At 34.1% G+C, this 17,500-nt stretch overlaps 1 protein-coding gene across 1 annotated transcript in view; it reads right to left on the reverse strand.

Moving 5' to 3' along the window:
* The window catches only part of LOC137615434 (alkylglycerol monooxygenase-like), a 41,813-nt gene that overhangs the window by 9,471 nt on the left and 14,842 nt on the right, over nucleotides 1-17,500 (reverse strand). Inside the window, exons 2-6 of the mRNA XM_068345307.1 lie at nucleotides 10,827-10,954; nucleotides 7,769-7,920; nucleotides 5,678-5,947; nucleotides 2,519-2,670; nucleotides 424-558 (exon numbers count right to left, since the gene is read on the reverse strand). Of these exons, the coding sequence (XP_068201408.1) occupies nucleotides 424-558; nucleotides 2,519-2,670; nucleotides 5,678-5,947; nucleotides 7,769-7,920; nucleotides 10,827-10,954 (837 nt within the window). The remainder of the gene's footprint in view (nucleotides 1-423; nucleotides 559-2,518; nucleotides 2,671-5,677; nucleotides 5,948-7,768; nucleotides 7,921-10,826; nucleotides 10,955-17,500) is intronic.

Raw genomic sequence — 17,500 nt, forward strand, 5'->3', positions numbered from 1 at the left:
GAATTAGCCTTCTTATAAAGCATAAGATATGATAATGGATAAATCATGATGTGCAATAGACTATTTTGTGACTTGAATGCAATTATTGTGATACTCAATATGGTAATGGAAAATTCACTAGTGTAAAATTCAAGGATTATCATCAGCAATCAAAATATAAATTCTGAGAACCGAAGTGGGATAAACTGACCCTCCATTAAAAAACATTCTTTTTCTATTAGTATGAGTAATAATTATCATCACAATTATATTAGTAGTAGTAATAAAAGTAGTATTACAAGCAGTAATAGCTTTCTAAACAATCTTTCACTGACCAGAATATCAACATAAGATATAGAAGAATGGGATCTAAGAAAACTATATCGGCCAGTGATTCTCGAATTATATGCAAACCCCAAAACTTGAGCATCACGTGTCCCTTACATCAAGCTTATCCTCGACCCATCCCGTCCATGGAGAGCCAGGGGCCCAGCTGGGTCCTTTGATGAGGGCTGCCACAGAGTTAGACCAGGTGGATAACGACTGGGCCTTCTTCAGAGCTCCCACCAGGTAGAAGATCTGGAAAGAAATGAGGCAATCATTGAAACTTTCAGGGGATTTTGGACTTTTCAGATGATTGGTTAGAACATTCAGGGGACTTTCGACATTTCAGACAATTGATTAAAACCTGCAGGGGACTTTGGACGATTTAAAAGAATGGTTAAAACCTTCAGGGGACTTACGACATTTCAGACAATTGATTAAAACCTGCAGGGGACTTTGGACGTTTTAAAAGAATGGTTAAAACCTTCAGGGGACTTTCGACATTTCAGACAATTGATTAAAACCTGCAGGGGACTTTGGACGTTTTAAAAGAATGGTTAAAACCTTCAGGGGACTTTCGACATTTCAGACAATTGATTAAAACCTGCAGGGGACTTTGGACGTTTTAGACGAATGACTAAAATCTTCAGGGGACTTTGGACGTTTTAGACTAATGATTAAAATCTTCAGGGGACTTTGGACGTTTTAGACTAATGATTGAAATCTTCAGGGGACTTTGGACGTTTTGAAAGAATGGTTAAAACATTTAGGGGACTTTGGACGTTTTAGACTAATGATTACAATCTTCAGGGGACTTTGGACGTTTTAGACTAATGATTAAAATCTCCAGGGAACTTTGGACGTTTTAGACTAATGATTAAAATCTTCAGGGGATTTTGGACGTTTTAGATGAATGATTAAAACCGTAAGGGTACTTTCGTCATTTCAGACGATTGATTAAAACCATCAGGAGACGTTCGACGTTTTAGACTAATGAGTAAAACCTTCAGGGGACTTTCAACATTTCAGACGAATGATTAAAACTTTCAGAAGACTTTGGACGTTTTAGACGAATGGTTAAAACATTCAGGGGGCTTTCGATATTTCAGATGAATGATTAAAACCTTCAGGAAACTTTGAATATTTCAAAAGAAGTTGGCCTTGCCCTTATGAGCAACTAAATGACACCAATTTCAGAGGCAAAATGCGTTTTTAGATAAGGCAGGAAGTTCAGTGTCAAATAATACAAAATACGACAGATATTAGCATAACAATTCATTAAATCAGTCACTTCAAAGAAAGCTCTTTTTGATAAGTTACGACCTTTAAGTTAAATAACATAATATACTTGACCAATTTTTTTATATTGTCATAAGGAATTCGAACCCCCCAGTCAATGCCAAATTATTCAAAATGTAACAGATATTAGCATAGCAAGGTAATAAATTAATGACTTCAAAACAAAGCACTTTGATAAATTATGATCTTTAAGTTGAATAACATTAAATACTTGACCATCAGGTATTATTATTATTATCATTATTATTAAATGCTAAGCTACAACCCTAGTAGGAAAAGCAGGATGCTATAAGCCATGGGGCCCCAACAGGGAAAATAGCTCAGTGAGGAAAGGAAACAAGGAAAAATAAAATATTCTAAGAATAGTAACAACATTAAAATAAATATTTCCTATATAAACAATAAAAACTTCAACAAAACAAGAGAAAGAGAATCTAGATAGAACAGTGTGCCTGAGTGTACCCTCAAGCAAGAGAACTCTAATCCAAGACAGAGGAAGGCCATGGTACAGAGGCTATAGCACTACCCAAGACTAGAGAACAATGGTTTGATTTTGGAGTATCCTTCTCCTAGAAGAGCTGCTTACCATAGCTAAAGAGTCTCTTCTACCCTTACCAAGAGGAAAGTAGCCACTGAACAATTACATTGCCGTACTTAACCCCTTGGGTGAAGAAGAATTGTTTAGTAATCTCAGTGTTTTCAGGTGTATGAGGACAGAGGAGAATCTGTAAAGAATAGGCCAGACTATTCGGTGTCAGTGTAGGCAAAGGGAAAGAACCGTAACCAGAGAGAAGGATCCAATATGGTACTGTCTGGCCAGTCAAAGGACCTCCTAACTCTCTATTATCATTATTTTTTTTTTGTTATAAGGAATTCAAATCCATGTCAATGCTATGAGAGATTAATAATCCTTTACCTGGTGATATAAGGGATTGAAACGCTTTGGCTGGAACACGATGCCATAGACGATCTCCTGGTCGGTCCGTTCCTCCTGGAACGTGCCGAAGAGACGGTCCCATAGAATGAAGATTCCTCCATAGTTTTTGTCCAGGCAGTAGATGTTACAACCTGCGGAGGAAGGAACTTTTCATAGACTTCGATCTTTTCTTATGAATCCTTTTTATTTACTTACCTTTTAATTTAATTTCATTATTATTATTATTATTATTATTATTATTATTATTATTATTATTATTATTATTATTAATAATAGCTAAACTAAAACCCTGATGTTATCTTATATATCCTTTATCATTTACTTTAAATTTTATTTTTATTATTATTATTATTATTATTATTAGTATTAATAATAATAATAATAATAATAATAATAGCTAAGATACAATACTAGTTGGAAAAGCAAGATGTTATAAGCCCGAGGGCTCCAACAGTGAAAAATAGCCCAGTGAGGAAAGGAAATAAGGAAATAAATAAACAATATAAGAAGTAATGAAAATAAAAATAAAATGTTATGGGATAATTTTTATGGATTTTCTAATTTGTACTTAATTTTCTATTTACCTACGTATTTTACATTACATTTCCGATTTTATTTACTTAGTCTAACTTTATATTCTCTTTGCTTACTTATTTTCATTAAAATCTATATAACCTTATCAATTAAAAAAAAATTAAGTTTGATGACTTATTTAATTAGTTATCAGTCCTTGCTTTGCTAATAGCCACTGAAAGTTACAAAAATCAAGTTGTTTTTTTTTTAACTCGAATTTACAAATTTTCAACTATGTGCTAATGTCTCACATTTCCTTATGTGATCAATTTTCAGTTATTTAATATCATTACACAAAATTTTATCGCCACTCATTGTTCTGATACAATTTTCAAAATTACTCATTTATTACCTTATTAGTAAGAACTACCTTATTTCCTTCTCTATATCAACCTGTTAATTCTCATATATTTCCCTAATTATAGTTATTCTCTTTTATGCACAATTTTTTTTATTTTGACTATAGTTCATCTATCTCTTTGTTTCCTATTATTTTCTTCACCTTTCTATCTATTTGTTAATTATCTATTTACTAGATTTTTAGTAAACTTGATATAAGTATATCTCCTATTATCAATTTCCAATTCCCTTCAACTAAGGAAACATTAACACCATTTGACTTAGCAAATAGATTCTCAATTTTTTTTTTCTAAATGTTATTTGTGAGTAAGACCCATTTCAAGTTAATTACATTCTATCTATTGTACTTTATTTAGCAGAAAGTTATGACCTTTGTTCGTGTCACGCCAGCATGGTATTACCCAGTCAATCGATTAGTCTCTCCAGCTGGAGTTGAATGAAAATATTTTTAGTAATTCACTCATTACTCAGTTCATGCGTTCAAGGGCAGTCACTCTCCCAATTACTAACCACGCCAGATGTTGTTTAGGTTTACCTGAGATCAATAAACCAATGGTTTAAAGGCCGCTCATGAATGGCAGAAACAAGGGACAGTGACATTGACCTATCAAGCACGACAATGCTCTAGACACCTTATATACATATGATCAGCACCCAATCTCCATCTCCACACAAGCAAGGACCAAGGAGGGTCAGGCAATGGATGCTGATGACTCAGCAGATGGACCTATAGGCTCCTCCAAACACCCCATCCTTAGCTCACAAGGATGGTGAGGTTACAGCGACCAAAGGAACTAGAGTTTGAGTGGGACTCGAACCCCAGTCTGGCGGTCACCAGTTAGGGACGTTACCACATAGGCCACCACAACTTATTACTTAGTTGGGAATCTTGTGAAGCGAACTTGTTACTTGGCTAGGAATAACTTGTATGTAATTGTTAAGCAAATGAACAAATCAATATTATCCAAACGATATAAATCTAAAGCGTACAAAGAGGCTTGAACTCGCATTTAAGGATACCGCGAGTTTATTCTACACACTGCTTCAACAAAGACACGGTCCAGAAGGTATGGCAGAAATCTCTATTTCTCTGTTGGCAAGTTCATGACAGATGTACCAATGTATCGGTCTCTTTAAATCAGAACATTCCAAAAGGAATTAATGGAGATCTTATTTAGCTTTTTATGGAGTGAATAATTCACATGCTATTACTTGGAACGTTAATAACAATATGGTAAATAGCTGAAAACAATTTCTATTGGCTATTAAGCATGTGGTCATACACTTGCAAGTGAACGCACACACGCACATATATATACAGTATATATATATATATATATATATATATACACACATATATATATATATGTGAGAGAGAGAGAGAGAGAGAGAGAGAGAGAGAGAGAGAGAGAGAGAGAGAGAGAGAGAGACTGACACATTGTTATTTTGTGTTCCCGAGTAACACTTCCCATAGAGAGGGAACTCCCCCTCCCCCCCCCCACCCCCCCCACTCAATTAAAAAAAAATCTAAACTAGCGCAGTCAAGTAATTTCACGAGGAGAACTGTGAACGACATTAATCAAAAGGAGAATATATCTGCATATGGCGAATGTCAGACGAGTGCAAAAACAATCTATCATTACTTAGTTATAACCCCAAAGAGCAACAGTTATCAAATAGTAACAGTGAAAAGTACTGTCACAAATGAAGGGATTAAACCGACAACCAAAAGACAAAGCCTTCAAACATCAAGGGATACGTTCTTCAAAATTCCTTGATTTTCAAATAGATTTCCTTGAAGTATATTGCTTTTGTTTGCGTGATCTGTTCTAGCAAACCACCGAACATGTAAATTGAGGGTATCCATACAGAATAAAATTCAATTTTTTTCCGATTTTCTGTTACTTTAACTAACGTTAAAACGATATTTCTGTCTATTCTTGTTCAGAATGTGGAAAAGAGATTAAAATACAACATACATAAGAATGAGATAAATAGCTTTTGTACAATGCATGCTCATATCTGATACAAGAAAGGAAAGAATATAAAAATATAAAACGGCTATACAAAAAATATATATAAATGCGCATAAACATGAACAAAAAAACTTACTTATATTAAAAACACTCATGAATAAGGACCCATATACTTTAAAACAAAAATAATGAAAGAAAAGGACCTCAGTCTCGAACTCTTGAAACTTACCATGGTGAACCCGGTGATGGGACGGCGTATTGAATATATATTCCAAAGGCCCAACTGTTCTGATGGTTTCTGTGTGGGTCCAGCACTGGAAGAGGGTGTTGAACTGAACGTGGCCCAGCATGAGCGTCGGTGGAATGCCGAAGAGCGCCAGAGGCAAATAGAACACCCAAGAGAAGAGCCTCTGGAGAGGTGAATGGCGAAGACCCACTGACATGCTGAACTCTTCACTGCTATGGTGAACTTGGTGGACTGCCCACAGAACCATGACTTCTGCAAATGGAGAAATAGATGGGTAAATGTTTTTGAAGAAGTTGAATAGATCTTTAGCTCTAATCAACTTTGTTACCAATTATTTTGCACTGGACTGAAAGCTACTGAGCATTGCAATACTAAACCACTTTCATGTGAGACAAAAGAGCAGGCCTTGTTTTTGGACCAAAAGCTTTCGTAACTTATCTTATACAATTAGCATAGAAGACATAGACGACAAAACATGTAACCTTACCATGAATAGATGAATGAAACCAGGACATCCGATCGTAGCCTTATCATAACTAGCTCAATGATGACAACAGAAACCTCAGTTTAACCAGCTCATTGAAACCAAGAGATCCAAGAGTAACCTTGCCGTGGTAAGCTAAATGAAGCCAAAAGACCCAATCGTAGCCTTGCCATAAAAAGCTCGATGAAGCCAAGACAAACCTACGCATGACCAGCTCATTGAAGCCAAGAGATCGAATCGTAGCCTTGCCATGACAAGCTCGATGAAGCCATGACAAACCTCCGCATGACCAGCTCACTGATGCCAAGAGATCCAATCGTAGCCTTACCATAAAAAGCTCGATGAAGCCAAGACAAACCTACGCATGACCAGCTCATTGAAGCCAAGAGATCCAAGAGTAACCTTACCATGACAAGCTCAATGATCAAAGAGTAACCCTATCACAATATGCCCAATGATGCTAAAAGATCCATGAGTAAACTTACCAGTGGTTAGATAGAAGAACCCAAACGATCCGCGATTACCCTTACCATGATCAGATTGATGAAAAAGATCACCAAGTAACCATACCATAGTTGCTACATGATATAAAGATATCCTAAAGTAACCTTACCAAGAATAGCTGGTAGAGCATAAATGTCCAAGAGTAACCTTACAATGGCTAGCTATAGCAAGCCAAGAGATTGAAGTCTAACCTTAACCTGGCAGGCAAGAGGAAGCTGAGAAATCTAAAAGTAAGCTTACCATGGCTCTTTCGATGAAGTAGCGAGATAATTAATTACTTTACTATAGTTATTTAGATGAAACTAAGAGATTCAGGAGTTACGTTAACAAAGTTATTCATTAGAGCTAAAAGATCTACTATAACCTTATATGAGCTAATTAGATCAAACACGACCCGCAAGTAACTGTACACAGGCTACCTTAATGAAGCCATGAGATCCAAGAATAACCTTACCACTACAAGTAAGATGAAGCTAAGAGATCTATAACCAAGCATACAATGGCTACCTATACGATGAAAAAAGTAACCATCCGGGCTTGCTTAGTGAAGCCAGGAGTTCCAGAAGCAACTTTATTATGAATGGATAGAATCGCCAAGAGATCAAAAGCATCGTTACCATGGCTAGTTAGAAGAAGTCAAGACATCAAAGAGTAAGGAATCTTACCACGGCTAGTTAGAGGTCAAGACTTCAAAGAGTAAGGAACCTTATCACGGGTAGTTAGAAGAACTCAAGACACCAAAGAGTAGGGAACCTTACCATGGCTAGTTAAAAGAAGGCAAAACATTCAAGAGTAAGTAACGTTACTGTGGCCAGTTAGAAGGAGTCAAGACATCAAAGAATAAGGAACCTTACAATGGCTAGTTAGAAGAAGGCAAGACATCTAAGAGTATGAAGCCTTACCATGGCTAGTTAAAAGTCAAGACACCAAGGAGTAAGGAACCTTACCATGGCTAGTTAGAAGTCAAGACATCCAAGAGTAAGTAACCTTACCAATGCTAGTTAGAAGGCAAGACATCTAAGAGTATGGAACCTTACCATGGCTAGTTAGCAGAAGTCAAGACATCCAAGAGTATGGAACCTTACCATGACTAGCTCGGTGAAGCCAATAGAATCCGAAGTCCACAACGACCACCATCAGGAGAAGCGACAGAAGGGAATCGTCCGGAGTTGGAAAGAAGGAGTAACGGCTCCACACATACACATAGGCTCCATATTCGAACCCTCTTACGAAGACTCTAGAAGGAAGAAAATACACATTCATACATGCTTACATTACAAGGTGAAGAGGGCTGTTTCGGCTCAATTAAACACATCTAACTTTGACATTTACTCATAGGATTATATGTATACTTTGAGGTGGTTACAATATATATATATATATATATATATATATATATATAATGTATATATATATGTATACTTTGAGGTGGTTACAATATATATATATATATATATATATATACATATATATATATATATATACATAAATACACACACACACATATATATAAAAATGAAATTATGTATATATATGTGTGTGCAATATAAATGTATATACTGTAGACGTAGGCTACTCATTATCTAAACGCAGTTTAGTTGAATTCATCAAATACATTCCTTCTCAATAGTGCATCATTTGAATTGCTTATCAATTTAAGGTTGATAGCAATTATATTATGCTAAGTAGGCAAGTTTCTAACGCACATGTTGAATAAAAATAAAACACCACTTGAGTTCATCGAGTATCATGCTTCAATTCCTATTTTAGCTTTTGAAATGAGTAATGTCACATCATACACTAACGCGTGTGTGTGTGTATGTTTATTTATATATATATATATATATATATATATGTGTGTGTGTATATATATATATATATATATATACACACACACACACACATATATATATATATATATATATAAATCATCATCATCATCATCATCAGCCGTTGCTTGTCTACTGCAGGACAAAGGCCTCAGAGATGTTCCATACACATCTGTTTATGGTCTTTCTATGACAGTCTATAGCCGCAAAGTTTCTTAGCTCATCAATCTACCGTCTTTTCTTCGTTTTCCTGTTTCTTTAGTAGTCTTCAGGAACACATTCTGTTATTCTTAATGTCCTTTTATTACCTGTCATACTTATTATATGTCTTGCCCGTGTCCATTTCTTTCACTTAAAAGTTGTTAGAATATTCTCTTCTTTAGTTTCCTCTCGTATCAATGTTACATATTTTTGTCTCCTATTGTTATTCTCATCATTATTCTTTCCAGAGCTCTTCCAGTTGTAACTAGCCTATGTTCTAAGGCTTTAGTAAGGCTCCAAGTTTCTGATGCATAAGTTAAGGACCATCTAATTAAATACTTTTCTTTTCAGCGAAAGTGTCATTTTACTTTTCATAATCTCAGATTGTTTACCAAAAGCTCTCTATCCCAAGTTTATCCTTCTTTCAATTTCGGTGTCATGTCCTAGGGAAATACTTTCGGTCTGCCTTAACTATGTGTATTCATTAACAATCTCTAGAGGTTCGTCTAAATCCGTTATTGGCTATCTATATAAATTTTCATTGAACATTACTTTAGTTCTATTCATTAACTTTCAGTCCTTCATTTCTGCTTTTTCTAGTCAAATCTTTTATTATCTTTTAAAATTTCTCCCATGATTCACTAAACTGAACTATTTCATCTGCAAATCATAAGTTATGTATCTATTCGCGATTAATTTTCATTCCTACATTTTCCTTATCTAAATTCTTAAAAAAATTCTTCTAGACATGCTGTCAATAATTTAGGAGAGGTGCAGTCTCCCTCTCTAACTCCTTTCTCAATCGGAATATTCTCACTTTCAAGTTTATATATATATATATATATATATATGTACATATATATATATATATATATAAAGATAATTTTAATCTCATCCTACTTAAAGTCAAGGTCCTACAAAGTGTGTCAATGCCCCTCGTAATTTCTTAGTATCATTTTCATCTCTCTCTCTCTCTCTCTCTCTCTCTCTCTCTCTCTTTTTTTTTTCTTCATATATATATATATATATATATACTGTACACACACACAGACATATATATATATATATATATACTGTACACACACACACAGACATATATATATATATATATACAGAGGTATCGATGTTGCATGCATGAATACATACATAAATACACAAACACATTTATAAATATATACCCACGAAAATTACACCATCTAATAAGCCATTACGTTTATCACTGACACAGTTTCCTGCACTTTGACTTTTAATAGGATAAGAGAAAATAACTTTCATTATAGATATAAATACTTAAAAGCTTATTATAAATGTAAATGTGTATGTAGATTAGATTGTTAACATCAGATCACATGATTCGTATGTGAATGTAAAGCTATTTATAAACAAATCATTTTTCAATTCGCATATATAGTAAGAATAACATCTAGTTTGTTAAGGTAATATAATTTTGGATGATTGCTACTTCTCAAATGTAGGAAAGATTAATTTCATAGTCAATTGGTTCATTAGATGATGATGATAATAATAATAATAATAATAATAATAATAATAATAATATATACACACGCGCACACACATATACATACATATATAAAGAGAGAGAGAGAGAGAGAGAGAGAGAGAGAGAATGTTTGCATTCCAAAACTTACTTTAGCCATTCGTAGAGAGAGAGAGAGAGAGAGAGAGAGAGAGAGAGAATGTTTGCATTCCAAAAACTTACTTTAGCCATTCGTAGAGAGAGAGAGAGAGAAGAGGAGAGAGAGAGAGAGAGAGAGAGAGAGAGAGAGAATGTATATCTGAATTCAAAAAATTACTTTGGCCCTTCGTAGAGAGAGAGAGAGAGAGAGAGAGAGAGAGAGAGAGAGAGAATATATACGTCTGAATTCCAAAAATTATTTTGACACTTGAGAGAGAGAGAGAGAGAGAGAGAGAGAGAGAATGTTTGCATTCCAAAACTTACTTTAGCCATTCGTAGAGAGAGAGAGAGAGAGAGAGAGAGAGAGAGAGAGAAAGTATATCTGAATTCAAAAAATTACTTTGGCCCTTCGTAGAGAGAGAGAGAGAGAGAGAGAGAGAGAGAGAGAATATGTACATCTGAATTCCAAAAACTTACTTTGACACTTCGTAGAGGGTCGCATGAACCAGCGAAAGGACGTTGTCATGGAGGTCAGGTAATCGTTGACCTTGCCACCAGAGGGCCAGATATTCCAGGCACACCATCCACACCAACCACCAAATGCCCTGTGTGATATAAAGTCTGTACTGAGTCATCAGAAACTCGTGAGTCAAACGTGGGGCAAATAGGCTAATGCTAAGGGGATACTTTTTTCTGGGTTTAAAGGCTTTTGAAGGCCACTCATGAATGGCAGGTAAGGGACAGTGACATTGCCCTAGCAAGCAAGAAAATGTTCTAGAGACTAAGGGAGAGTGACATTGCCCCAGCAAGCAGGGCAATGTCCTAGAGACTGGCCATATTTCATATGATCAGCGCCCAAGGTAGGACCAGGGAGAGCCAGACAAGAACTACTTATGACTCGAAACATAGATCTATAGGCTCCTCCAAACTCCCCATCCTTACGTCACAAGGATGGTTAGGTTGCAGACACTACAAGAAACTATCGAGTTTGAGTGGCACTCGAACTCCTGTCCAGCAGATCGCTAGGCTTGGACGTTTCCACTGGGGTTGCCCAAACAACGCTCCCCACCCAAGCTAAGACCAGGGAGAGTCAGATAATGGTTGCTGATGACTCAGCAGGTAGACCTATAGGCTCCCCAAAACCCCTCATCCTTAGCTCACAGGGATGGTGAGGTTGCAGACACTGAAGGAACTATCGAGTTTGAGCGAGACTCAAACCGCAGTCTGGCGATCACTAGGCCTCCAGAGACGTTACCAAATAGGCCACATCAAATAAACCCGAGTTTAGGTTTTAACATTTTTTCTATCACTTCTGCCATTCCTTTGATTATATTTAAAGTTATTCATTTCCTATAGAGAGGACTAACCATAAAACCAATTATCTATTTATTTACATTAAAATACTGTGGTTATATAACCAGACTTACTTGTCACACTTTTGGTTTTAATTAGAAAGGTTTTCTACCATAGAATTAAGTTAACCGAACCTATTTGTTTACTTTTTAACCACATTAAAACCGGGTTCTATTTTAGGGTTAGATTAACCAAATCAACTTTTCACACTTTTGTTTACATTAAATTAGGTTCCATTTCAGGGTTACATTAACCAAACCAACTTGTCACTTTTCTAATTACATTAAATCGGATTCTATTTAAGGGTTACATAAACCAATTTTTTGCCCTTTTAATTACATTAAATCGGGTTCTATTTAAGGGTTACATAAACCAACTTTTTGCCCTTTTAATTACATTAAATCGGGTTCTAGTTCAGGATTACATTAACTAAACTAAATTTTCACCTCTTTAATTACATTAAATCGGGTTCTATTTCAGGGTTACATAAACCAAACCAACTTTTCACATTTTAATTACATTAAACCATTAAACTTTTGTTTAAATTAGATAGGGTTTCTACTTAGGAGTTAAGTTAACCAAACCAATTTGTTAACTTTTCAATTACATTAAACCAGTTTCTATTTCAGGGTTATATACACAAAACCAACTTTTCACCCTGTAAAGTACATTAAATTGGGTTCTATTTCAGGGTTACATTAACCAAACCAACTTGTTACCCTTTTAATTACGTATAATTAGGTTCTATTTCAGGGTTACATTAACTAAACCAACTTGTCACCCTTTCAATTACACATAATTAGGTTCTATTTTAGGGTTACATTAACCAAACCATCTTGTCACCCTTTTAATTAGACATAATTAGGTTCTATTTCAGGGTTACATTAACCAAACCATCTTGTCACCCTTTTAATTAGACATAATTAGGTTCTATTTCAGGGTTACATTAACCAAACCATCTTGTCACCCTTTTAATTAGACATAATTAGGTTCTATTTCAGGGTTACATTAACCAAACCATCTTGTCACCCTTTTAATTACGTATAATTAGGTTCTATTTCAGGGTTACATTAACCAAACCATCTTGTCACCCTTTTAATTAGACATAATTAGGTTCTATTTCAGGGTTACATTAACCAAACCATCTTGTCACCCTTTTAATTAGACATAATTAGGTTCTATTTCAGGGTTACATTAACCAAACCATCTTGTCACCCTTTTAATTAGACATAATTAGGTTCTATTTCAGGGTTACATTAACTAAACCAACTTGTCACCCTTTCAATTACACATAATTAGGTTCTATTTTAGGGTTACATTAACCAAACCATCTTGTCACCCTTTTAATTAGACATAATTAGGTTCTATTTCAGGGTTACATTAACCAAACCATCTTGTCACCCTTTTAATTAGACATAATTAGGTTCTATTTCAGGGTTACATTAACCAAACCATCTTGTCACCCTTTTAATTAGACATAATTAGGTTCTATTTCAGGGTTACATTAACCAAACCATCTTGTCACCCTTTTAATTAGACATAATTAGGTTCTATTTCAGGGTTACATTAACCAAACCAACTTGTTACCCTTTTAATTACGTATAATTAGGTTCTATTTCAGGGTTACATTAACCAAACCATCTTGTCACCCTTTTAATTAGACATAATTAGGTTCTATTTCAGGGTTACATTAACCAAACCATCTTGTCACCCTTTTAATTAGACATAATTAGGTTCTATTTCAGGGTTACATTAACCAAACCATCTTGTCACCCTTTTAATTAGACATAATTAGGTTCTATTTCAGGGTTACATTAACTAAACCAACTTGTCACCCTTTCAATTACACATAATTAGGTTCTATTTTAGGGTTACATTAACCAAACCATCTTGTCACCCTTTTAATTAGACATAATTAGGTTCTATTTCAGGGTTACATTAACCAAACCAACTTTTCACTCTTTTAATCCCCATATTCAATCTATATCATTACATATCAATTCTAAATAATTTCTGTATCATCACTCAACACTATATCTATGTTATCCAAATAATTAAAGTTAGATTTTTCTATGTAACTGATCATTTATTCTGTATTATACTAAATATCTAAAATTATGCCATTTGGTATCAAAAACATGCTCGTTATACATTTGTATACATAAATTTCTCGAGAGCATGATAATATCCATTAAATACTCATCATTTTCATCCTCTGACATTTCAGTGTATGTGTGTTTACTGCATTTTAAATTAGCATTTATCGATTAAAGTCAGTGAAAAAAAAGTAGTGCATAAACCATCAGTATTCATTGACGTTGGATAGTATTAACCCTTTCACTCACAAAGGACGTACTTGTACATTTCACGAAACTCATCCCTTTACCCCCATGGACGTACCGGTACATTCTTGCAAATAACTGCTATTTACAATTTTTTTTTTGCATATTATTGATAATTTTTTGAGAAAATTCAGGCATTTTCCAAGAGAATGAGATCAACCTGATATCTCTATGACGAAAATCAAGGCTGTTAGAGCAATTTAAATAAAAAAAAAGAAAAAGATATAGCAAGATGTGCTTGAAAAAAAATAACCCCATGGGGGTTAAGGGATGGAAATTTCCAAATAGCAAACAATTCGCAAAGTAATTTCTATTGCAGAATATTTTAATTTTAATATTGACATACAATAGCGGGAGAGACATTACCGAAACTTTAAAAAAAAAAAAAAAAAAAAAAAAAAAAAAAAAAAAAAAAAAAAAAAAAAAAAAATTACTTTTTTTATAGTTATATTTCATTCAAGGGGAAAGTTAGTAAGACAAGCTTATAAGACAATACAATATTTCTAATATCTTTCCTCTACCTTTGATAGCAAATTTTCAAATCTGAGTTATAATTTTTAATACATGTTACAGTTTCACATTGTCAGTCCGTAACATACCGTAAATTTTCAAATCTGCGTTATAATTTTTAATAAATGTTACAGTTTCACATTGCCGGTCTGTAACATACCGTAAATTTTCAAATGTGCGTTATAACTTTAAATAAATGTTACAGTTTCACATTGCCGGTCTGTAACATACCGTAAATTTTCAAATCTGAGTTATAATCTTTAATAAATGTTACAGTTTCACATTGCCGGTCTGTAACATACCGTAAATTTTCAAATCTGAGTTATAATCTTTAATAAATGTTACAGTTTCACATTGTCGGTCTGTAACATACCGTAAATTTTCAAATCTGAGTTATAATCTTTAATAAATGTTACAGTTTCACATTGCCGGTCTGTAACATACCGTAAATTTTCAAATCTGAGTTATAATCTTTAATAAATGTTACAGTTTCACATTGCCGGTCTGTAACATACCGTAAATTTTCAAATCTGAGTTATAATCTTTAATAAATGTTACAGTTTCACATTGCCGGTCTGTAACATACCGTAAATTTTCAAATCTGAGTTATAATCTTTAATAAATGTTACAGTTTCACATTGCCGGTCTGTAACATACCGTAAATTTTCAAATCTGAGTTATAATCTTTAATAAATGTTACAGTTTCACATTGCCGGTCTGTAACATACCGTAAATTTTCAAATCTAAGTTATAATTTTTAAATAAATGTTACAGTTTCCCATTTCCGGTCTGTAACATACCGTAAATTTTCAAATCTGCGTTATAACTTTAAATAATTGTTACTGTTTTTCATTGTCGGTCTGTAACATACCGTAAATTTTCAAATCCGAGTTATAATTTTTAATAAATGTTACTGTTTCACATTGTCGGTCTGTAACATACCGTAAATTTTCAAATCTGCATTATAATTTTTAATAAATGTTACAGTTTCACATTGTCGGTCTGTAACATACCGTAACAACGATTACTTACTTACTGTTTGAAAGTTTAATCCTTATATTGCATCACAAACAACCAAAGTTACACGGAAACTCAACAAGTGCTGAACATCCTATTAAAGTTGTAAGGCTGCTCTCTCTCTCTCTCTCTCTCTCTCTCTCTCTCTCTCTCTCTCTCTCTCTCTCTCTCTCTCTCATGCTCAGAATTCACATATTCCAACGTTTTTCTTCTCTCCTAAATGTTTATCAGAGACGTTTCATCCTTCCTTATCTTTAAATGGCCTCCCAGGCGTCAGTGTTGGGACGAGAGAGAGAGAGAGAGAGAGAGAGAGAGAGAGAGAGAGAGAGAGAGAGAGAGAGAGATTTACAAGTGAAAGAAAATAGACTGCTTATTCACAAACGCAATATGTAGATAAATAGAAAATTTATGACAGAAGAGAGAGAGAGAGAGAGAGAGAGAGAGAGAGAGAGAGAGAGAGAGAGAGAGGAGAGAGAGAGAGAGAGAGAGATTGATTTACAAGTGAATGAAAATAGACTTTATTCACAAAGGCAATATGTAGATAAATGGAAAATTTATGACAGAAAAGAGAGAGAGAGAGAGAGAGAGAGAGAGAGAGAGAGAGAGAGAGAGAGAGAGAGAGAGAGAGAGAGAGAGATTTACAAATGTCAGAAAATAGACTGCTTATTCAAAGGTAATAAGTGCATAAAAAAATTTACGAGAGTGAGATAGTTCAAGGCCGTCTCAAAAGTATTTACCCAACGAACAGTATTTAAATAAATTTTTCATTTAAGTGTCAAACATAAATCTAATGCGTCTGGTATATGTAAACAGCAGAGTTCTAGGAACCGATATTAAAAAAACCGATAATCACTCTCTAATGAACTTGCAATCCGACAGTGATAGATTATAATTAATTATGTGAAATTCTTCAGGAAACCCGTGGGCCATAAAAGGACAAATATATTAAAATTTCCGTAATAAACAAAAATACATTTTACCCTTCTGATCTCAAACAAAAAGAAAAACTTGAAAAATTTTCTATTCTCATTATCATTATTACTTGCTAAGCTACATCCCTAGTTGGACAAGCAGGTTGCTATAAGCCCAGGGGCTCCAACAGGGAAAATAGCCCAGTGAGGAAAGGAAAGAAAGAAAAATAAAATATCTTAAAAAGAGTAACAACATTAAAATAAATATCTCCTCTTATATTTATTTTCAGCTTCAACTCCCAACTAAAAAACATTCCATTCGGTCCTTATACTGGGTACCCCCTACAGAATACTACACACTATTCTAGAAGTTTTATTCCAGCATTGACCAAGTTGTGGAATGATCTTCCTAATCCGGTAGTTGAATCGGTAGAACTTCAAAAGTTCAAACTTGCAGCAAATGTTATGTTGAAAGAGCTGACATAAGTCTAATTTTATAGTTTATATGTGAAAGATTTGTTTTAATGCTGACATTGTTCTTAAAATATTTAATCTTAATTGTTCATTACTTTTCATGTAGTTTATTTATTTCCTTATTTTTTTCTTGTTCATTACTTTTCATATAGTTTATTTATTTCCTTATTTCCTTTCCTCACTGGGCTACTTTTCCCTGTTGAGCCCTTGCTTTTCCAACTAGGGTTAGCCAGTAATAATAATAATAATAATAATAATAATAATAATAATAATAATAATAATAATAATAATAATAATATAACTAGAATTGTTAATTTTTACTTCATTTTCACCTTACTATATTTTTTCATTTTTTTTAATCGTATAAGAATTTGATGCTGTGATAAATCAGGGCATTAGCAATAGGCCATAAATCGATCACAAGAAAAATATCTTATTATTATTATTATTATTACTATCCAAGCTACAACCCTAATTGGAAAAGCAAGATGCTATAAGCCCAGGGGCTCCAATAGGGAAAAATAGCCCAGTGAGGAAAGGAAAT

This window comes from Palaemon carinicauda, chromosome 21, assembly GCF_036898095.1.
Source record: "Palaemon carinicauda isolate YSFRI2023 chromosome 21, ASM3689809v2, whole genome shotgun sequence".
Classification (NCBI taxonomy): domain Eukaryota; kingdom Metazoa; phylum Arthropoda; class Malacostraca; order Decapoda; family Palaemonidae; genus Palaemon; species Palaemon carinicauda.